This window comes from Myodes glareolus, chromosome 14 (assembly GCF_982192425.1).
Source record: "Myodes glareolus chromosome 14, mMyoGla1.1, whole genome shotgun sequence".
Classification (NCBI taxonomy): domain Eukaryota; kingdom Metazoa; phylum Chordata; class Mammalia; order Rodentia; family Cricetidae; genus Myodes; species Myodes glareolus.
Window position 1 is genome coordinate 42,249,730 of NC_142039.1, and position 22,699 is coordinate 42,272,428.

Below are 22,699 nucleotides of genomic sequence, written 5' to 3' on the forward strand. Positions count from 1 at the left end.
GTGTGGTAGGTAATGCCCTCTTCGTGGAAAAGATAGCACACCCAGAATTAAGTGCCATCAATTTTATCACTTAGAATTCTTTGGGCAAAGATGTCTTAGTGTTTAGGATGAGCTAGTCATCAATGTGTGCACATACACGGCTAGCTTATCCTAGCTATTTTGAGAGGTCTTGTCCCCTAAAGGGAGGACATGACCACTCCAAGGCATGGCTGAGGGGAAGGTTTCTAATTTAGCTATGAGGAAGAGTACAGCCAGAGGCATCTGGAAGCATCCAGAGCTTACAGAGAAAAGAATACAGTGAACATGGCCAACAGAGAAAACTGGGGCGTGGGGCAAGCGTGTGGTGGAGGAATGAGAGAGGAAGCCAAGAAAGGGGCTGAAAGAGGACCAAGAACGCGTGGCTGAAATGGTAGGGTTATATCAGAATCAAAAGCTGGGGGAAGGGAAGCTGGAGAAGCTTAGGGCTGGGAGCGGGAGAGAGGAACCAGGCTGCAGGCACGGGCTCTGTAACAGGTACTTACCATGCTGAGAGAGCCTGGGGGTCAGCACGCACTTTGGTATGCTAACTGGTGCCACAGTTAGACATGGACCCGAGCATGTAGACTCCCGCTACCTTACTCCCAACCTCCTTTCAAGCACGCTTTTCTGTTTTGGAGACTGTACTTGGAATGAAATTATGCGGATGGAGACCGTGCCTCACAGAGGGACTCTAGGGAGCTGATATCATTCAGGTGGGGCTTGGGAAATTAGGCCCTACTTTCCCTGGAATCTCCTCCTCTCATCAAACCCATGAAACCAAGGAAATACGAAGAGGGAATGGTTAACATGCAAGGAAACTCATCTTTGGTTTGGCTGAGCGATGATGCTCTCTCTTTCCAAGGGAGCTCCAGGTTTCAAGACAGATTCTGTCTCAAAAAGATGAGTATAAAGAATGACAAAGGACAATGCCCAAAAGTCAACTCCCCGCTTTTAGACACATGTGCGCACACAGGAGCTAGTACCTGCACATACACTCACAGACACCACATACAAAAAAAAAAAAAAACCCACAAAAAATAAAGAAAAATAAAATAAACAATACTGCAAAGATGCATGTGTTTTTGTTTAATGCCTTGGAAAATTAGCTATTTGTCATGCTTTGGCACATTACCCAAAAAGGTGTCACTCACATTCTAGTGAGGTATAAGTTTGTATCTGATATTATACAAAGATTTGGTTTCCCTTTGGTTGGATACGACTTCTACCTGTTCATTGTTTCCACCCGGAAGCATTTATCCCGGGTCCCTGTGAGCTAGACTACAAGAGCACCCTCAGAAAGCGCGCAGCCCAAAGCTAGGCTCTGCCTCCAGGGGAGCCTCTCCTCAGTGAAACTTTCCGCAAACATCAAGAAATGAAGGGTGACCAGCTGGAATCCGTTGCTGTCCAGGGCCGTGTTACCTTCCTCCGGGGCACTAGGACGAAGTCAAGATTTAAAAGACATTTCCCTGGTGGGTCTTTGTGACGTCCAAGACTCACGGCCTCTTTTCTCTTGCTTTAGGTGTAACTCCTTCATCGAAAATGCTTCTGCTCTCAAGAAGCCTCAGGCCAAGCTGAAGAAAATGCACAATTTAGGGCACAAAAATAACAACACTCCTAAAGAGCCTCAGCCGAAGAGGGTGGAAGAGGTCTACAGGGCTCTGAAAAATGGACTTGAGTAAGAATAATGGCCCTGCCCGGTGGGGAAAGGAGACCTTTTTCCTTCCTAAAATAACCCTTTTCCTTCCTAAAAGCTAGTAGTCTTAGGAAGTCAGTTCTGGAAACAGCCACGTGTTGCCGCTACTGTTTTATTCTTTTGTCTGGTTTTGAGGCAGATTCTCGCGCCTCAGGCTGGCCTTGAACTTGCTGTGTAGACAATGGCCTTGCTGTTCTGATCCCATCTCCACCTGTCCAGTGCTGGGATTGCAGAGAGAAAAGTGCACCAGCATACTTCTTGTTCTATAATTGAGGCAGCTTTTAATAAGTCTCACAGATGGGAAACGGGTTGGGATTGCATGTCGTATCCATGGCATTGAAGCAGGCTTGAGGCTTGAGACAGTGGTGTGTTTATAGCTAACTCCCTCCAGGGTTGGGCTTCCCTTAGACAATGATGGGCATACATAGCTGAACTAGAGATTGTTATGGAAGGGTTCTGAGCCTGGTGTGGTGGATCACACCTGTAATTCTACCCTTCACTCAGGAGGCGAAGGCAAGAGGATCATCTAAAGGTCAAAGTCGGCCTGGATAGCATAGTATACAGCCTGCCTCAAACATACACACATTCAAACACTCTGGAGCCTTTCTGAATGTGCTATAAGGACAGTTTGACCAGAAGAAAACTTGCCTAGCATTTGGTAAGGCATTTGCAGTCCCTACTGGATGACAAAACTGTGTCTCCCGAGTCCTGCCTGACTCTTCCCTCACAGTTGACTTTTCATTTCTGGATTTTCATCCTCACAGTGGCAACCCCCCCATCTCTCTCTCTCTCTCTCTCTCTCTCTCTCTCTCTCTCTCTTCAAACTAGACAAGATCAGCTGCAGCTCCTAGTCTTTCCAAAATGTTCCCCAGTCACAGCGCAAAGTTTTGATTCTTTTTTTCAAGAGGAGAGAGGGGCAGGGTCTCACTCTGTAACCCAGGCTACCCTGGGAGTTACCTGAAGTCCAGGCTGGCCTAGAATACAGAATAGTCCTGCTTCAGTCTCCCATGTACTGAGATTATAGGTGTGAGCCACCACCTGACTGACATTCCAATTCTTAAACCCCTCTTAGAAGGCAAAGGTCAGCAACAGCCCAGGTCTCACCGAAAATGAGAGCTCACCACAATGTCTTACCTTTGCAGTGAGTACCTGGAGTTTCACCAGACGGAGCTGGACAAGCTGACCGCTCAGTTAAAAGATATGAAAAGAAACTCTCGCCTGGTAGGTCCCTCTGACCATGAGGATGCTAACACAGGGTGGAGGGTGGGGGTTTCTGTTCCTTGCTTACCAGAGGTGGGGAGGGGCAGGGAGGAGGGGAGCGCTTAAGAAAAACGGATACAAGTAGCAAAGCTATTGCCTCTGGGCGTATGTTTTATGTTTTGGGAGGAAGACGAGCTGAGCATGGTGACTCACACCTGTAAACCCAGCAAGAGGAAGGCTGAGGCTGGGAGAATGCTAGCTGGGTGTGTTTATGTGGATATAGTTCATAATGAAATAAAGATGATAAAGATGGTTTTTGGAAACTTCCTTAAGTGGAGCTGGAGAGATGGCTCAGCTCTTCCAGAGGTCATGAGTTCAATTCCCAGCACCCATATGGCAACTCGTGGTCTGGTGCCCTCTTCTGGTGTGCAGATAAACACGCAGACAAAGCACTCATATACATAAAATTCATAAATAAATCTTTAAAAGAAAAGAAAACTCTAAGGAATGTAACAAAATGAAATGTTGCTGTTTTTCTAGCATCTGCTTAATACATTCAGAATTCAGAAATAAGAACATTTATTTGCTTTCTCTCCAATATGTCAATATAGATCAGTGTCCTGGTTTGCTTCTTATTGCTGTGATAAACACCACAGCCAAATGCAGCTTGCAGAAGAGTTTATTTCAGTGCACAAACTAAACTCCATCATAGAGAGATGACAGGGCAGGAACCTGGAGGCGAGAACGGGGGGGGGGGGGGGGGCAGTGGCCATGGAGGATTACTGCTCTACTGTCTTCCTCCTCGAGTCTTGCTCAGCCTGCTTTCTTACCGTACTCAGGACCAGTGTTCAGGAGTGGCACCACCCACAATGGGCGGACCTCAGGAGTGGCACCACCCACAATGGGCGGACCTCAGGAGTGGCACCACCCACAATGGGCATGCCCCTCCCACACCAGTTATTAATTAAGAACACACCCCACAGACTTGCCTACGTGCCAACCTGATAGTACTTTTCTCCGTTGACATTCCCTCTCCTCAGATGGCCCTGACTTGTGTCTAAAACTAACCAGCTCAGTCAGTGGCAGGGAAGGAAGGGGAGAAGGTCTCTTAAGAGACCGAAGGGAAAATACCTCTGAACCTCATTAGAATCCATGCTGGGTGGTGAATGTCTTCTATTCTAATAAATTGGCGGAACTAATTTTGTTCCTACCAAAGTGTTATTTATCACACCTTAACCCTTCAAGGCAGTACAAAACCCCCGGCAAGTTTGCAAAGGCAACCCTGGCAGCTATGTGAGAACACGTGTTTACCTTCCACTTGGCTGGTAGATAAGACTTTGCTGGGTTTTGTTTATGAACCCTTAAAGCTGCCGAGAGACCACAAGAACTGGGTGCAGCTGTAGAATTGCAGAGATCAGACGACACTGACCCTGGAGAGTACTCCAAACAACCCGGAATTTTACTCATTAAGAACAAACCCCCAAAAAATCCAGTAGAATTTAGTGGGGCTGGTGATTCCTTCACAGGTGATATAGAAATGTGAGCTGGGTCATTTATTAAAGTGGGCAGCATTTCTGAGGACGCTGTGTTGTAACCAAGTGTTCCTCCTTTCATTTCAGGGTGTGCTGTATGACCTAGACAAGGTAGGTCATCCTGGGGTGCGGCTGAAAGGTGAAACTCTGCACTTTGAGCAGATATCTGTAAGACGCCCTTTGGGGGACAGTAAGCTTCCAGACAAAGAGTGATGCTCTTGTGTTGGGAAGGAAAATCCTTTTTTTTTGTTTTTTTTGTTCCATGAAGAGGAAGAATGAATATCAGAGTCTGCAGAGTCAAAGGGCGTTCAGTTGGCGGGAAAGCAGGCTCCAGGCTGTGTGTTTGCTGTCCTTTCTGAGAGTCTGGAACTTGGATTTAGAGGTCCTCATTATGTAGACTTTAATAGTAGCTACCATTTTCATCAACTATGAGACTTCCCTGATTGGAAAATGCTGCAGTTGTTTTGTGCCACATATATATATATATATATATATATATATATATTCCACTATATATTCCATATATAATATGTTTCAAAAATAAAAGTATATTATAAAATAGAAAAAAAATATTCCAGTTAACTCTAGTTATTTCTTTTCATGATATATATATATCTTTTCATGATTTTCTTACTGGCAAAATATATATATTCTTACTGGCAAAATTCTTTCAGATCTTTTAGTAGTGAGATTTGTGTGCCTTCCTTTTTAGCTGTTTACAGTATCACTCCCCATGCCATTCTATACTCATAGGTTTATCTCAATGCCAAATCGTGGTATATTCTCGGTGAAGATATTTTAAAGGGCAATTAAATCAAATGTATGTTACAACCATATTTATAACTCATAGGACTGCCATGAGCAGCTGTATCTGTGAGCCCAAACCGATGGGCTATCTGCCACAATGGGCAAATGACAATTAGAAAATGTACCCAGCTTCATACATAATTCAATATGCAAAAAAAAAACCCTCAGTTTAGAACATATAAAAAGTGGCACTGCTCCACCAGAAATCGGATGAATTGGCCACCTTGGCACTAAACATGGGATGACCATGATTAGATCAAGCTCGTCTCTCATGGGAGTCGGTGTTTTGAAAAACATTTTCAAAATTACCATCCGAACAACCCTAAAATAGCGGCAAAGGTGGGAGAAAAGAGGAAGTAGTAAGTACTGCATTTCCGGCACTTGTGCAGAGGACAGGCTAATGAAATCACTCTCAAAAGCCTCATCAATTGCACTGTGAATGGCTCACGCGTTTTTCAATCTTCTCCTTTTAATTCCAGCAAATTAAAACAATTGAAAGATACATACGACGCCTGGAGTTTCACATTAGTAAGGTAGGCAGTGCTGCTGCTGTCTTTGCTTCTGTGTTTCTGATTTCACATTAGTAAGGTAAGCAACGCTGCTGCTGTCTTTGCTTCTGTGTTTCTGCTCTCAGTCACTGCCCAGCGTAGGCCCACCCTGAGTCTAGCACGGGTCCAGTGAGCCTTTACCTGACAGATGCCTAAGCTGAATGTAGAAATGAAAGCCTTGGGGCTGAGACCTGGCTCAGTGGCTCAGAGCACTGGCTGCTCTTGTGGAGGACCTGAGTTCAGTTCCCAGCTCCCACATGGTGACCCACAACCAATTGTAACTCCAGTCCTAGGGGAGCCAACACCTTCTTCTGACTTCCATGGGTACCAAGCATGAATGTGGTGCACAGACACACATGCAAGCAAAACACCCATTCACATAAAATATAGATAACTAAAATCCAAAAGAAAGAGAGGAATTAAGGGACGAAGGGTGGGAGGAAGGGAGGAGGAAGATGGGGAGAAAGAAGAATGTGAACACCGATTGTTCATTGCTCTTGGGACTGCACTTTGATGAATCTGAGCAACTTAAATTCAGCTTCTCTACTATTGATCCACGACTTCACAAAATCGTTTTTAGTAAATAACCTCATTTTTAATTTTTAAATATTTAATCATGGGGCTAGAGAGATGTCTCAGTCGTTAAGAGCACACTCTACCTTGCAGAGTTCAATTCCCAACACCCACTTCCCTTGGCTCACAACCACCTATAACTCCTGCTAAAGAGGATCTGATGCCCTCTTCTGGCTTCCAAGGGCACCTGTACTCAAGTATACACACCCATACATGGATGCACACAGTATGTAGGCACATAGTTAAAAATAAAATATTTTTTTGTAAAGGCTGTCTCCAGGCCTATGGAAGTGGGCCTGTGGTTAAAAGTACTTTCTATGCAATCACTCAGTTGTGAGGACCAGAGTATGGAACCCAGCACCCATGCTACAAGCTAGGTATCCCCAAAAATGCTTGTAACCCCAGATCCAGGTGGGGCAAAGACGGGAAGTTGGCTGGGGCTTGCTGGCCTTCAGCTTAGCTGAGAAAACCTGAGCTACACATTCAGGGAGAGACCCCTCTAACCTCAAAGGAATAGGTTGAGAGTGATAGAAGAAAGCAGTTGGCGCCATCTGCTGGCTCCTTCTGCACACACACACACACACATACACACACATGCACGCACACACACACATGCACATATGCATGCATGCTTGTACTTGCCTGCAAATAAACTATCAACTCCAAAAGTGTAGGTATCACCTATTGGCAATGCTTCTTAAAGTGGTAAGAGCTTTGTGTACTACAAGTTTTCCCTTTGATGGAAAACCAGGAGCTCTCCCAATGCGGAGGGCTCCTGTCCTTATTGTCTAACTCCACAGACCAGCATAGACCTACAGATTTATCCCCACTTCTCTGTGCCCCATCCCTCCTTTTACCCCCACCTTTCTTCTTTCCTTCCTTCCTTCCTTCCTTCCTTCCTTCCTTCCTTCCTTCCTTCCTTCCTTTCTTGAGACAGGACCTCAATAACCTGGAACTCACAACCTCCTACCTCAGCCTCCCAAGTGCTGGGATTATTGGCAGGTGCCACTAGGCCCAGCTACCTGAGTCAATGTAAACAATCCCAGTGGTAGCCTCAAAGACATGAAAAGGCCTTTTCAGCTTATGTCATTTAGAAACAAGATCAAGCAACATCTGCTTTGAAACAAATAAACAAGCAAACCATGTCACATGGTGCTGAAAGTAAGTGACTGGTCTAAAGGAATCACCCTTGGCAAGACTCCGTTTCTTGAGAACAGCAACACAGTGTCTCTTTAAGGGCGTGACAACGGCCTGTGGGACTTCTCTCAAGCATGACGGTTATTGATCTCTTTCCTGTTTGGGCTCTGGCAGGTAGACGAGCTTTATGAAGCCTATTGTATCCAACGGCGCCTCCAAGATGGTGCCAGCAAAATGAAGCAAGCATTTGCGGCATCCCCTGCCAGCAAGGCTGCCCGAGAGAGTCTGTCAGAGATCAACCGCAGCTACAAGGAGTACACAGAGGTAAGCCTTGTCGTCTCTTTCCGTGACTGTCTGACCTGTTAGTCACTGCCAGGAAAAGGCGAGCCGCAGCGCACAAACCCATGCCCTACTCTAGAAGATACACACGAACGCAGCCAGACCTGCAGGCACAGGCCTGTAATCCCAGCTACTCAGGAAGCTGAGGCAGGGGAATTGCAAGTTCAAGGCTAATGTGGGCTACAGAGTGAGTTCAAAGCCAGGTTCAGTGAGACCATGGTAAAGAAGGACAAAAAAGAAAAAGTAAACGCTGGGAAAGTTGGTCAGTGGTAGAGCATTTATTTACCTGACAGACATGAAGCTCCTCCCCTAGTATAGCAGAGGAAAAACTGCAAGCAAGCAAGACAATGGTGGAATTGTCTAAACCAAGCCATGACGCTTAACATCCCATCATTAAATTCACTCCCCAATGCTGTAGTGTGCCCTGAAGGAAGAGTAGACACGGGTGAAGATATCTAGCCCACGTATGGTATTGGTGTCAGTATCCATCCTGCCTGCAGCTTTGTTTTTGTTGTTGTTTGTTTGTTGTTGATATGTATATAAGAAATTTTTATCCAAGATAAAGAACCATGAACAGAAATATGTCTTCCTGGTTTCTGATGGTCCCCGGGGTCCAAGCACTGAACAGGGAGGCTTTCACCCCTCTAGGGCCTCTGGAAGAACAGCCTGTGCTCTTAACCAGGGAGCCATCTCTCCAGCCCTATGACCTGCATTTTGAGCACACCAAAATTACAAGATCCTACAACAGCCCTAAAAGCACTATAGTGTCAAAGCAGTGAAAAATCATAAGCGATTTTCTCACACCTGCAATCACACGGCTCAGAGCGCGTTCACGTGTGTAGCCATGTTCGTCCCTGGCTGCATCCATAAGTTCTAAGCATGGGTGACATCAGTTGTTAACCTAGTGATCCTGGGTTCTTGAGACCTTAGTAGCAGTCCCAATCTGCCTGATGGCACATCTGATATGTCTAGCAACTGTTCCCTTGCAGAGAGGTCCCAGACTCTGAGGAAGCAAGCGATTTGCAGTGCTGAGATTTTGTTTTCAAAACTTTCAAGCTACTCCAAGCTCAGACCTGAAGAGATGCTTCCCGCTTTCCTAAGCTCCTTGAAGTACTAAGAACTTCTGACTGGATGGGTAAAACCATTCTCTCTGTGTTCCACAAGAGTGAAGGTGCTGAGCCGGGCGGTAGTGGCACATGCCTTTAATCCCAGCACTCAGAAGGCAGAGGAGAAGGATCTTTGCAAGTTCAAGGCCAGCCTGGTCTACAAGAGCTAGTTCCAGGACAGGCTCCAAACTACAGAGAAACCTTGTCTCGAAAAACTAACAAACAAACAAACAAACAAACAAAAGAGTGAAGGTGCTGAGCAGAGCAGAGAAACAAATAAGAAATGGAGCCTCAGGCCTTCCTTATGTTCCCCGAAACCCTGCTCATGCCCGCCAGTGCTCACTGAGTGGTCTTGCTTTTGTCAGAATGGCAGCTTGCACAGGCCGCGTCTCAGTGAAGCTGGCCACGAGGAAGAAGCTTGAAGAAGTAGTGGATACTGATGCTTACTACAATAGAGAGGCTTCCAAATCCTGCCCCAGCTGTGTGTGTGTGTGTGTGTGTGTGTGTGTTATACCATGTTGTTATAAAACAGGCACACACCATAGACTGGCTGACCCAGCTCGTTTAACCTAGAGCATGGATCTCGTCCTATGTAGCATGTATGGTTGATTCCCCCATCACAATAATACTGTTTTTGTGTGCAGTTCAAGTCTGTTCTTATGGAGCATCCCATACTCTGTATTCGCCTGGCTCTTTTGATACCATTTAATGTGTTCATCTAAGCTCCAGCTATCCTGTGCCCTGGAAGCCTTGCTTAGCCGTGTCTCAGAGGCTGTACTGCATACTCACGGCCAACAGGAAAGTGCCTTTAGTTCATGCGGTCACTACTGAACTGCCTTGTGCTTGGAGCTGCAGTGTGGAAGGTGATGGATCTAACTCCATCTCCTGTGCTCTTTGCAGAACATGTGCACCATTGAGGCGGAGCTGGAGAGTCTTCTGGGAGAATTCTCCATCAAGATGAAAGGTAAGCTCTCCTCGTTTAGAGAGAGACAGAGGTGCCGTCTCCACAGCGCTTCCTGGGAAGGCATGCTATTTGTGTTTCCCTTGCAGAGACATAAGGTCACACTCAGCCCTCTCACTCGTGGTGGTATTCTGATGAGTCTCTTCTTGACTCTTGCCTTCACATTTAATAACAGCGTTTATTGTAGGACTATGTCAGACAGGCGGAAAAACCGAGTGAGCAAAACAGCAAATCCTCACAACCCATCCCCCAGATTCGGTAATCACCAAGACTATTTTCTTTTCCCTCTGATGAGCTAGAAAACTCCAGAGGAGTGAAACCCAAGTGTGTCAGCCTGTGCCTGTAAACTTCAGTGACGAGTTCTGAAGGAATAGGGCCATCTTCTTATGTAACCGCAGAGCCACGTCCTGTAGTCCCGTTCTCACATCTAACAGAATTAACAAGCCTTTGTCATTAACCTAGTTCGCTTGCACACAGCCCCAGCTGTCTCAGAAATGCTGCCTACAGATACTTCGCTTCAGTCAGGACCTACACAAGGCCCATGCGTTATAATTAATTGTCAGACGGATTCCCCCGAATCTAAAAACCCCTGTCCTACATTCGAGACTTGCCTGTTGGCGTCTCTGTTTATTTATCTACTTAGGGTATTTCTTTTTGTTCCCAAGACAGATTTTTTTCTACGTAATTCAGGCTGGTCTCAAACCCAAGGCAATCCTGCCTCAACCTGCTAAGTGCTGGGGTTATAAGTCTATATCACTCTATCTGACTTACTGTCACATAAATCATTTCATCTGTTCCTTCCCTCCCTTCCTGTGAGTCTGTGAGGTTTAGTACAGAATGTTCTGATCTAGAGGCATCATTGGTTTAGACTACAGCATCTTCAGCATAGAAAGGAAGCCTGGTTTCAGAAAACAGAGCACCACCTAGACATGGTCAGACTTACACTGCAGTGTCCACAGTGGCCATCAGAGCTGTGGGTCAGCACCATCCCAGCCAGTCCTTTTCTCTCCCACGTTTTGGCCCATCGGACTGCAGTTGAGTGGACGGGGCCCCTGCAGTCCTTTCTCTCAGTTTGGTTGCTTAACAGCTTGATCCCTAGATTGCTAATGAGGATAATAACCTTACCTACTTTCTGGAAAAAGGAGAGTGAAGAGGGGAGACTCTCTTTCAAAGGGGCTCAGGGTGGGGCTAGAGATGGCGCAGTAGTTAACACCAGTTCTTGAAGAGGACCTGGGTTTGATGCCCAGTGCCTACATGACAGCTTATAGCCCCTGGTAACTCCAGTTCCAGAGGATCTGGTGCCCTCTTCTGACTTCCTCGGGCAGCAGGCAAACATGTGGTGCATATGTGTACATGCACCTTGCCCATGCTGGGCATCTGCCCCTTTCCAACTCTGTGGGCCCATTTGCTTCCACTTGGGTCTCCATCTGAGGTAGTGGTTCACAACCACTCTGGACCCACCCTTCCTCTCAGCAGTTCAGAATCTATACAGCCAGTGTAGGGTTCTAAAGGTCTTTCAAATTTCTGGATGATTGTGTCAGCAGCCTGGTTCCTTATGTACTAGCATGCAGAGCAAAGTTACTTTGTCACTGTTAACACAAGGACCGTCCATGTCCCGTGGCATGAAGGACAACACACAGAGGGTAAGGTCCCTCACCACTGTTAACACAAGGCCTGCCCGTGTCGTGTTCTGTTTCTGACATTCACTGCTACCAGATGTTTCCATTTCTGATGAGAGGGATAATTTCTTCTGTTTCGTATATGGGAGCTGGTGGCCAAGAGACATTAGATGATTTCTCTCAGGTCACACCGTAAGCTGATGTCAGACTTGAAACTGAATTCTGGGTCCTGGCTCCTATGTTACTTTCCTCACCTCTGTGACAAAAGGCAGCTCTGGGGAGAAAGGGTTTACCCTAGTCGTGGTTTGTCATGGCAGGGAGGGTGGGAAAGAGCTCATGGCTGTGGGGCCTGCAGCTGAGGCTCCTCGGGTTTCCCAGGAGCACGCAGAGAAAGGACAGAGCTGATGCCCAGCGCACCTCCCTTTTGTTGTTGTTGTTCAGTGCAAACCCCAGACTGCAGGATGTGGCCACCCACATTCAGGGTGGGTCTTACCTTCTAAATCAACTGACCCTGAAAACACCCTCACAGATAGACCAAAGGGCTATGCTTCGCTGATTCTCAGGCCTCTTCCTTCCTTTCCTGCGGGCTTGACAGGGTCTCATGTAATATTTGCTACACAGCTGAGGCTGACCTTGAACTCTTGATATTCTTACCACTCCCGACCCAGTAATTGCTAGGATTGTAGTCGCCCATCACCATACCCAGCCATCTAGGCATTTTTTTTTTTAATTCAAGCAATTTGACCGTGGAAATTAACCATCTCAGCTGCCAGTACATGGCCTCCTTCATGCCACATTATGAAGAAGTTTTAACAATTGCGCAGACACAGCCGTTGCTCAGATGCTGATTTTTGTTCCCTAGAGAAGGGATCCTCTTCACCCTAAGACACAGTCACCCAAAAGGCCTGGTAGGGGAAAGGGACTACCCACTAAACACGGGGTCTAAATCTGGAGGTAGTCAGGAGATGATCTTGAGATTCTGCCATTGGAAGAAATATCCCAGGCACCAGCCGTGAACTGGGTGCCTTGGGCTGAGCCAGCAGGTACTGGAACTGTCTGTTCTGCTCTCTCTCTGCCCGCTTTTCTCATCTGCTTCCTTGGTTGCCCTCATCGCACCCCCACTCTTTTAATGTAAAGAACTCAGAAACTGCATCTGTATCTCTCTCTCTCTCTCTCTCTCTCTCTCTCTCTCACACACACACACACACACACACACACACACACACACACACACACACACCATCCTCTTCTCCTCCACAAAAGAAGACCTCGCTGCTGCCAGGACATCCTAGATTCCCATGAGCCACTCCTGTCCATTGCCTTTGATTACAGTGCACCCCCGGCCCCTACCCCCATATCCAAAACTAGCCCCTTACATCACATTCTCAGATCTGGCAACCCCTAACTTCCTCCTGACACACCCTCCCGCACTTCCCCTTTGCTCAGCCCCACAACTAGCTACAAGATGAAGGGTGGTTGTCCTGCTGATGGTGATAAAGACACAGGGGCAAGAGCTACTGAACTAGGCACGCCTGCCTTTGCCTCTTCGTGGTCCCTGGCCTGCTCTCCATGGCTGCTTGGGTGGGGAGGGGGCCCTCTGAGTCTCACATCCTCACTCAGTGGGCATACATGGACCATTGAGCCAGTCAATTTGCCAGAGTTCTGTGGAAGCCTGAGTCCATGAGGGAGGGGCACTGAGGACAGAGGCAGGAGGATCTGAGCACAAAGCCACCTTGGGCAGCATAGTGAAGTGTCTGAAAAGAAAAAAGAAAATTAAGTCGCGTTTGGTGGTTCATGCCTGTAATCTCAACACTCAGCACTCAGTAATCTAGAGCAGCGAGGTCTTCTTTTGTGGAGGAGAAGACGGTGTGTGTGTGTGTGAGAGACAGAGAGAGAGAGAGACAGAGACAGAGACAGAGGCAGGGCAAACCTGGGCTTCAGAGTAAGACACAGTCTCAAAAAACATTTTTTTTAAAGAGGTTTCCACTGAGGGGAGGCTTGGTGGGCTGGGGGTGAAGGGAGCTTCCAAAAGTAACCTTGGACTTAGAACAAATAAACTGAAAGCTCTCCTGGAAGGTGGGGAAACTGCCCAGAGCTGACAGGGGGATGCCGTGGCCTACATGCTCTGTAAACCTGCTATGGGGAAGCTACAGGGCCAGAGTCTGAAAACTCCCGAATGCCCAACTGAGGAGAACTTGATTCAGGACCACGAACCAGGAAGGAAGCTGAGAATTGCAGCCTCTTACAGAAAACTGGTTTCTTCTCGGTTATTACCTCACCGAAAGTGAGTTCCAGGAGCACACATGTCCAGAGGTCAGCTAGGCACTGTGGCTTGTAAGGCAAGGCCAGCCTCTCCGCGAGCTAGGAACCTGCCCGGAGAGCAGGAAGGTCTGCATTATGACACGTAACTGTTACCTACTTGTCAATTTGCCTTAAGTAGGAGGTAACACTCTTCGGAAGACCGTGGTAGAACTGGGAAACAGTGGAGGACTTCCATGACAAAACCTTGTCAAAGCAAAGGGAGTTAGTGGCACAGGGAGCTAGGGTGGGTAACTGTGTAGTTGTGTGGCCGTATAGCTGTAGGACTATATAGCTGTGTGGCTGTATAACTATATGGCTGTGTAGAGATGTGGTTTTATAGGGGTGTGGCTATATAGAGGTGTGGCTGTAAAGCTGTGTGGCACTATAGCTGTGTGAGACTGTATAACTGCGTGGCTGTATCGCTGCGTGGCTCTATAGTTCTGTGGCTGTATCACTGTGTGACTCTATAGCTATGTGGCTGTATACTTGGCAACTTTTCTCCACTGTGATAAACTCTGTGAAAGGGGGGAGGATTCACTGTGGTTTACAGTCTGGGAGAATTCAGTCCACTGTGGGAGAGGGAGCCGTGGTAGCTAGAGGGTCTTGCAGCTGAGGCAAGGATTTGTATGTCCAAGTAGATCAGGAAGTCCGGCAGGGGCTGGAAGCAAGCAGAGCTATAAACCTCAAGGCCTACCCTCCAGTGTGTGGTTCCCTTCAATTAGGACTCAACTCTTGAAGACTCCAGAGCCTCTCAAAACAGAGCTACCAGCTGGTGACTGAATGTTCCAACATGAACTCGGGGACATTTCATATTCATATAGTCATGCTGGGACACCACCCATCCCTCCACTCAGGCTGTGGAAGAGCTGCTACATCAGTAACTGGGAGCAAGTATGAAAGACTGAGAAGATGGAAGACCCATGCAAATACTTAAGTCCCCTCTTCCTGGCCTCCCGGCTATGCCATTAGAGGGAACTCAGGGATGGCTTCTGAGCGGCCATAATGAAAACTTCTTAGCTGGAAGCTGAGAAAACATTGAGCTTTCTAGAGCTGTAGAAATGCCAGCGGGGCCTCAGGCCAGAGTTGAAAGAACCCTGCCAGGCCCCAAACACAGGCTGTCACTGCCACTGCCCCAGCGTAGGTGCTCCTGCTGTAGCCTGGTCCATGAGTACCGCCACGTGGGGGGCTTCGAGAAGCATTCCCTGGGACTGGGTACTCCCGACTGCTGCCACTCTGCTGTTATCACTGTCACCAGATGGGGTAGACACCCTACAAGGAACGTCACCAGAGAGTGTAGACGCCTTACAAGGAATGCCAAGAAAATGCTTTCATTACGTGGGCAGTGACGCCCCAAATCTATCACCACCACAGCCTTCTCTCTCACGTTAAGGTCTTCATATATGACATTTCTGGTAATTTTGAGAAGGGGGTGTTCAAAGGACTCCCCTCTTTTCTCACCTTCTCTAGCATGGTACATGGTCCGCTTCTTTTAAGCAGTGCCCCTATTGTCAGTGCGACCATAAACAGGCAGCAGATTATCTCCAAACTAATCATCTGTAGGTTTTCAAAGGATCAATTGGGTTTTGTTGGAATTAGCACATCAGACTTTGGAGTCATAAGAGCCAGCCAGCAATGCTTTCTTTCAGATGTGTTTGGTGGGGGGATGGGGGGGAGAGGGGCTAAATGCTCCAGAAAATAGCTTCCTCCAATCCTGCTTTTATTACAGCGAGTCTTCCTAAGTGGCTCGTTAGCTCCTAATTATTTGCGAGGGCTGGTCCTAGATGAATGGGCTCACCAAATAAAAGGTTTGCCAAGTTGGTGGACTGCTGCCATCTACTGACGAATGGTGGTAAAAGGTGGGTCCATTTTGAAGCTTCCCTGGACTTACAGATCTTATTCATAACCATGCCCATAGGTCAATTGGGGGGGGTGGGGGAGCAGATTCTTTCATTCTAGATTCTCACAGTCTATTAGTTGAACCATTCATTGAAGGTAAAACACACAGTGTGGCGTCATCTTTGTTATGTTTCAGGAGTAAAATGTGGTTTACTAGAAACACAACCCGGGGCAGGGAAGACAGCATGGAGAGAGTGTAAGGACCTGAGTCTGGAGCGCAGAATCCACATAGAAAGCTGGGTGTAGTGTTGTGCGCTTATAATCCCAGCTTGGTAGTTGGGGTGAGGGGGAAGGCAGAAGGAGTTGAGACAGGTAGGTAGGGTAGGTCCCTGTGTTTTCTGGTCAGCCGATCTGCCCAAACAGCAACCTCATTAAGAGATCCTGTCTCACAAAATAAGGAGGATAAAACAATCGAGAAAAATGGTATTAGTATCAGTGTCAAACTCTGGCCTCCACATAACCAGGCACACGTGTGCACATGCGTACATGCACAAGCATATACAAATACAAGAAACAATCTTCCAGGATTCAAAGGCTATAAATGAAAAACATCTGTGCCAAAGTTTTCACTGGAATTTTTGTCCTAAATTTTTTCCTGAGAAAATTCTAATGTGTATAAATATTTTCACCCTTACACAATAGTCTTTCAGTAAATAGCTATAAAAAGAAGAAAAAGGGTAACCAAAGCTGGGACTCCCGAGCTGCCCCAAGATGATGACCAGCTCTTCTGACAAGATGCTTTTGCTGCTGAACTAGATTGCTGCATAGTAGACCTCAAAGGGAGCAAGTCATTTCAAAACGACTTACAGAGGGCGCAGGGAAAGGAAAGCCACCTTGTGCTAGCTAGTTCTGTGTCAGCTTGACACAGGTAGAGTCATCTGAATGGAGGGACCCTCAAGTGAGAAAATGCCTCCACGCAATCAGCATTTTCTTAATTAATGATTGATGTGGGGAGGTCCCAGGCTATTGTGGGTGGGGCCATCCCCGGCTGGTGGTCCTGGGTGCTATAAGAAAGCAGACTGAGCGAGCCACAGGGAGCAAGCCAGTAAGCAGCACTCCTCCAGGGCCTCTGCACCTGCTGTTTACTCCAAGTTCCTGTGCTGATTTCTTTCAATGACAAACACTGACACAGAAGCATAAGCCCAATAAACCCTTTCCTCCCCAGGTTGTTTTGTTTGTGGTGTTTATCACAACATTGATGACCCTAATTAAGACACACCTCTTCCGTTGAGAGTGCAGGCTGTTGGTGATTGGTGGGTTGGTTGGTTGATTGGATTGTTTTTTTTTTTATAATTTACTTATTTTTATTTTATGTTTATTGGTGTTTTGCCTGCATGTATATCTGTGTGAGCGTGTCAGATCCTGGAGTTACAGACAGTTGTGACTGACCATGTAGGTGCTGGAAATTGAACCTAGGTCCTCTGGGAGAACCGTCAATGCTCACAACTACTGAGCCATCTCCCCAGCCCCTTGGTTTGTTTCCTTAATCACCAGTTTTGTGTACATTATAGTCTATTTCTAGCAATTTCATAACCAAAAACAGTGGCATCATTATGCTATATAAAAAGAATGAGAAAAGCAAAACAATGAGTGTGTGCCGTCAAGTTATGGGTGTGGGGCCAAGGACTCATAAGGGAAGTATTCAGTGTCACAGAAGGGAACAGAAAGGAAAACAAGAGACCAGTTTATTTTCATATTTTGGTCAGTAAAAGAATAGATCTTTCTGGTCCTGTTGCCCTGATCCTGAAATCTGCCCAAGGTACACAGAATTCTAACTACCCAGCATCCTCCCCAGTCCTAGCAATCCCCCCTCCCAGCCACCCTGTCAAGGAAAGTCCCCTCCAGCTTTGATGGTTGGAATTCCTCTACATCCCCTGCAAAGGCTGTTTCCTTAAGGTGGTCTCAAATCTGTTATCTGAATCTTCTCCAGTTTCATATATTACTTGAGTTTTTAACCATTGACAAATTGGGCCTCTAAAGGAGGGACATGTGTTCTGTGTCTCACAGCCCCATCTCTTGCTTACAGGTCTGGCTGGCTTTGCTCGCCTCTGTCCTGGAGATCAATATGAAGTAAGTAACATGTTGGTCGACATGTTGGCATTGAGGGATTGAAGGACAGGGGTTGTCTATAGTTTTGCTTTTTGTTGTTGTTGCTGCTGCTGCCTCTACTATTTTGGTACCAGGAACTGAACCCAGGGTCTTGTGCTTGCTAAGCAAGTGCTCTACCATTGAACTGCATCTTTAATCAATGTTTTACTTTTTGAATAAATTGTGTGTGAGTGTGTGTGTGTGTGTGTGTGTGTGTGTGTGTGTGTGTGTGTGTGTGCCTGTCTGTGTCTGTCTGTCTGTCTATCTGTCTGGGTGTGGACAGGAGTACAGGTCCTGCAGAGACCAGAGCTTGAGTTGCAGGCAGTTGTGAGCTGCTGCATGGTGTGGGTGCTAGGAACTGAGCTCAGGTCCTCTGCAAAAGCAGCGTGTGTTCTTAATAGCCGAGCCATTTCTCCACTCCTACTTTTGGTTTTTGAAACAGCATTTCGTAAGTTGCTCAGGCTAGCCTTGAACTTGCCATCCTCCTGCCTCAGCTCGGATGTCAGGTACATACTACCAGGCCTGGGCCCAGTTATTATCGATTAATTTATCTTTAGCACTTTGAGCCAGTGAGGAAGTTTGGAGGGTATCTAAGAACTCCCACATACAGAACGTGACCACTCCGTTTACCCCGTTTCCATGTGGATGCTACTTTGCCCATTGCAACCACGACCCCTCATTGCTAAGTTCTTCTCCCAACAATCCTTAACAACTACAAACTTAGCATTGCCTTTTCAGCAAATGCTATCTGAGAGTCTATGTTCATATTCTCCCAAGTGCCCCAAAATTTTACACTGTAGCGGTTTTTCTTCTTGATCCAAGATCTAATCTAGGATCATGATTGAGTCAAAGTTTTAGGACTATAAAAGGGACACAGCTACCAGGCATGTCCAGCTCATGGCCTGTGAACTGCCTGCAGCCAAGAATAGAAACATGGGCCTGACACAAAATCATAAACATCAGGCATTAGAAGATAATTTGTGGGGGGAAGGAATTTTTGATAACTCAGCTGCACAGTTCTTGAGTGTGAACTTTGTGTGTGGCAATATCATCTGACCGTGTCCAAAGGTTGGACATGACCAATACCTGACTATAGAGTTTTCTTTATAAAAGCATACTTATAAACAACACAGTAGCTCATACCTGAAGAGACTATCAGTTTGAGATACCCTGAACCTTGCCAGGAGGTGATGGTGCATGCTTTTAATCTCAGCACTTGGGAGACAGAGGCAGGTGGATCTCTGTGAGTTCTAGGCCAGTTCAGTCTACAGAGAGAGTTCCAGAAGAGACAGGTGTACACTGAGAAACCGTATGTCGAAAAAAGAAAAGAGAGAGAGAAACAGAGAGAGAGAGAGGCTGAAACACATAATAAGACCACGCCAAACAAAGCAACCAAACCTTTGTGAAATAAAAAGGCCTTTTGTCTTCTCTTTCTTCAAAAGAGCATGTCCACAGCACTTTCGTCATCTCCTTGCAAAGGCTCTAAGGTCATTCGCAACAGCTTCCCTTCTCTGCCAGAGAATGGAAGGTTTCAGCCTTTACCAATGTCACCTCCCTCATTCAGCGGAAGAAACCTTTATTTCTCCCTTCTGGATGCAAATAGAGTTGGAGATGGTTCTTGTCTCTCTAAAAGAGCTGGTGTCAGCAAGGAGCTCTGATGGCTGAGATATTGTTGCAGGATAGACAAAGACAAGTTTCACGTGAGTGGGCAGACTAACACGGAGCTATGACCTCTTTTTGTATTATTTTATTTTTTGGTTTTCCAAAACAAAGTTTCTCTGTAGAGTCCTAGCTATCCTGGAACTCACTCTGTGGGCCAGGCTGGCCTTGAACTCAGAGATCCGCCTGCCTCTGCCTCCCAAGTGCTGCTGATAAAGGCACGCACCACCAACGCCTGACCTCTTTAAATACCTATGTAGATTTATTTTTATTTTATGTGTATGCATGCTTGCCTGCATGTATGTCTGTATACCATGTGTGTGCCTGGTGCCTGCAGAGACCAGAGGAGGGTGTTGGATCCCCTGGAACTGAAATTAAGGTAGTTATAAGCCATAATGTGGGTGCTTGGAACCAAACCTCAGTCCTCTGCGAGAGAAGCGAGTGCCCTTAGCCACTGAGTCGATTCTCCAGCTGCTGCTATGCTCTCTTACTAAAGAAACTTCCACACCCTCGGCTACAGAAGCAGAATGTACTGCTTGACTAGGCCAGATGTGCTGACAATATGTCTATAACAAGAGCCAGCCACTCAAAAATCAGACAGGGACTGGAGAGATGACTTAGCAGCTAAGAGCACAGTCAGGAGGTCCTGAGTTCAATTCCCAGCAACCACGTGGTGGCTCACAACCATCTGCAATGAGATCTGGTGCCCTTTTCTGGCCTGCAGGCATCCATGCAGGCAGAACACCGTATACATAATTAATAAATAAATCTTTAGAAAAAAATGTCAGACACAGGTAGAGTTCTGAGTTTGGAGGCCAGCCTGATCTACTTGGTGAGTTCCAGGCTAACCAGAGCAACATAGTGAGACCCTATTTCAAGTATATAAACAAATCAATTAAACCGCCTCCAAACCCTCATGGGCTCCACTGAGAACCCAGACTTGGGGGCGGGAAGAGGAATGAAGGGCAGGTGCCTATTTCCTGGCCCTTGGATCCTGGCCACTGGGAGAGGAAGTGGAGTTCGGTGGAACATGAGGCTGCCTAATGTCTTCACCCAGATTTTCATGAAGTATGGCCGGCAAAGGTGGAAGCTGAAGGGCAAAATAGAAGTGAACGGCAAACAGAGCTGGGACGGAGAAGAAACAGTCTTCTTGCCCCTCATAGTTGGGCTCATTTCCATCAAGGTACCGCGGGCGCGGCCTTTTGTTGTTGTTCCTGATAGCATGGCCTAACTATCCCTGGGTGGGGACCCTCCATCCCACACAAAGGCTTCTGTCTCTGCAAAGCCTCAAGGACAGGAGACAAAGTATCTGTAACAAAGTAACATTTTACAGATACCTGTGTTTCAGAAATAAGGAATCCATTGACTGCGAAGAAAATGAAAACGGGCTATTCCTCCTTTTCCCCTCTCATCTTCTCTGCCAGGTCACAGAACTCAAAGGACTGGCAACTCACATCCTGGTAGGCAGTGTGACCTGCGAGACCAAAGAGCTGTTTGCAGCCCGACCCCAGGTGGTGGCTGTTGACATCAATGACCTTGGTACCATCAAGCTGAACCTGGAAATCACCTGGTAGTAAGTTCCTTTTTTTCACGTTCATCCTAGAAAAGCAGGTGCGGACAGCTAAAGCTGTTCAGGGCTGCTGTGTAAACCGAGGTGTCAGCCACACCCAAACTGCTACACCTTCTAGGTTGTTTTTTTTTTTTTTTTCTGACAACCTAATCTGATCCATCCAAACCAACCCTGTTCCCACTGGTCTGAGTTGAGAAGCCGTCTTCCACCATCCCTAGACGATAGGTGATTTTAACAGATATGCTGACCTGAGAACTTATTGTTTTACAGTCCCTTTGATGTGGAGGACACAACCCCGTCATCAGGCCCTGGGAACAAGACCATTGCTCTCCAGCGAAGGATGTCCATGTATAGCCAGGGCACCCCAGAAACACCTACCTTCAAAGATCACTCCTTCTTTGTAAGTTCAGTGTGATTTCTGGCATAGAACGGATAAGGTTGGGGAGTTCTGGTAGAGTGTGAAATGTGTAACACTCACAGCAGAGACTTTCAAGAATAGGAGAGATGCCTTAGCAGTTAAAGTGCTTGCTATCCAAGCGTCAGGGGAGTTTGGATCACCAAATCCTACAGAGATGCTGGGTGGGTGTGATGGCCGAGCTATAATTCCAGCCTGGAAGAGCTGCAGTGGGAATGTCCAGAGCAGGCTGGTTTGTGAGACTAGCCCTATCATAGAGCTGGGTTGATTAAGAGAGCCTGCCTTGGGGAATAAGGTGAGATGTAATCAAGAAAGATTCCTGACAGCAACCTTGGAACTCCTCACCTGTGCATGTAAACATGCGCATACATCAGTACACGCATGCACGCCACACACATACATAAACACATGGAAAGAGGGAAAGTAATTCCTAGAGGTCATGCTAATTGCGTGGTGACTACGGAACCCACGTTCTGAGACACACCGGCCCCGAGTCCAGGGCTGACTTCCTCTGCCTGTCTCTCCCTCACTCTACTTCCCCTTCGGCTGGGAAATGGCATGTAGGTTTTTCCAAGCATTCTTTGACATGAATCTTTCCGAGTGTATACGAATGACACCTGCCTGATGTCACCAGGCCCTGCTAACTACCAAGGGAAACCCAGTAACCTGCTTCTTTCCACTAACTTCCCCATCTCGCCCTGACTTCTGAAGAGATGGTTGCGGCTGTCTGTCTTGAGTGCCTTGCGAGACACTTTCTTTGCCACGCTGCACCACAACCACTCTGTCGGTGACCTGCCTTCCCTCAGCCTGAACCCCAAGGCCCTGCTAGAATTCTATGTGAGTGCGGGCTGCCCGGAGTGGTGTGCTTGACTTCAGGGAGCCTATGCATGCAGCCCAGCATGACTCTTGGGTCTTATCTGTCTTGCTTGCTGGGTGATAACTGTCCTGTCCTTGGGGTGGGAAGCATGGTCATGCATGCAACTCTGTCGCCTTTCTTTTCCAACAATTCCTGGTTTTATGCTGTGATTTTTCTATATGGTAACAAGATTCTCGCATTTAAAAGCAAACAATAGTACTGGGGCTGGCGGTGTAGCTCCGTTCGTCGAGTGCTTGAGTCCGGGATTCTAAACTCAACACCACATGACTAGGTGTGATGGTACACCTCTAATCCCAGCACTCAGACAGTAGAGGCAGGGAGGTTAGGAATTGAGCACCAGACACTGAGTTCCTATCAAGG

At 47.0% G+C, this 22,699-nt stretch overlaps 1 protein-coding gene across 4 annotated transcripts in view; it reads left to right on the top strand.

Moving 5' to 3' along the window:
• The window catches only part of Ripor2 (RHO family interacting cell polarization regulator 2), a 111,165-nt gene that overhangs the window by 56,346 nt on the left and 32,120 nt on the right, over positions 1-22,699 (top strand). For 3 of the 4 annotated variants that reach the window (XM_048428168.3, XM_048428164.3, XM_048428165.3), the window contains exons 3-12: positions 1,538-1,693; positions 2,854-2,932; positions 4,531-4,554; positions 5,730-5,783; positions 7,683-7,832; positions 9,854-9,917; positions 17,757-17,800; positions 20,535-20,660; positions 20,902-21,050; positions 21,318-21,447. In XM_048428168.3, the coding sequence (XP_048284125.3) occupies positions 1,538-1,693; positions 2,854-2,932; positions 4,531-4,554; positions 5,730-5,783; positions 7,683-7,832; positions 9,854-9,917; positions 17,757-17,800; positions 20,535-20,660; positions 20,902-21,050; positions 21,318-21,447 (976 nt within the window). Of the gene's footprint in view, positions 1-1,537; positions 1,694-2,853; positions 2,933-4,530; positions 4,555-5,729; positions 5,784-7,682; positions 7,833-9,853; positions 9,918-17,756; positions 17,801-20,534; positions 20,661-20,901; positions 21,051-21,317; positions 21,448-22,173; positions 22,300-22,699 lie in introns of all 4 variants that reach the window. The other variant, XM_085699315.2, reaches the window with a different exon arrangement.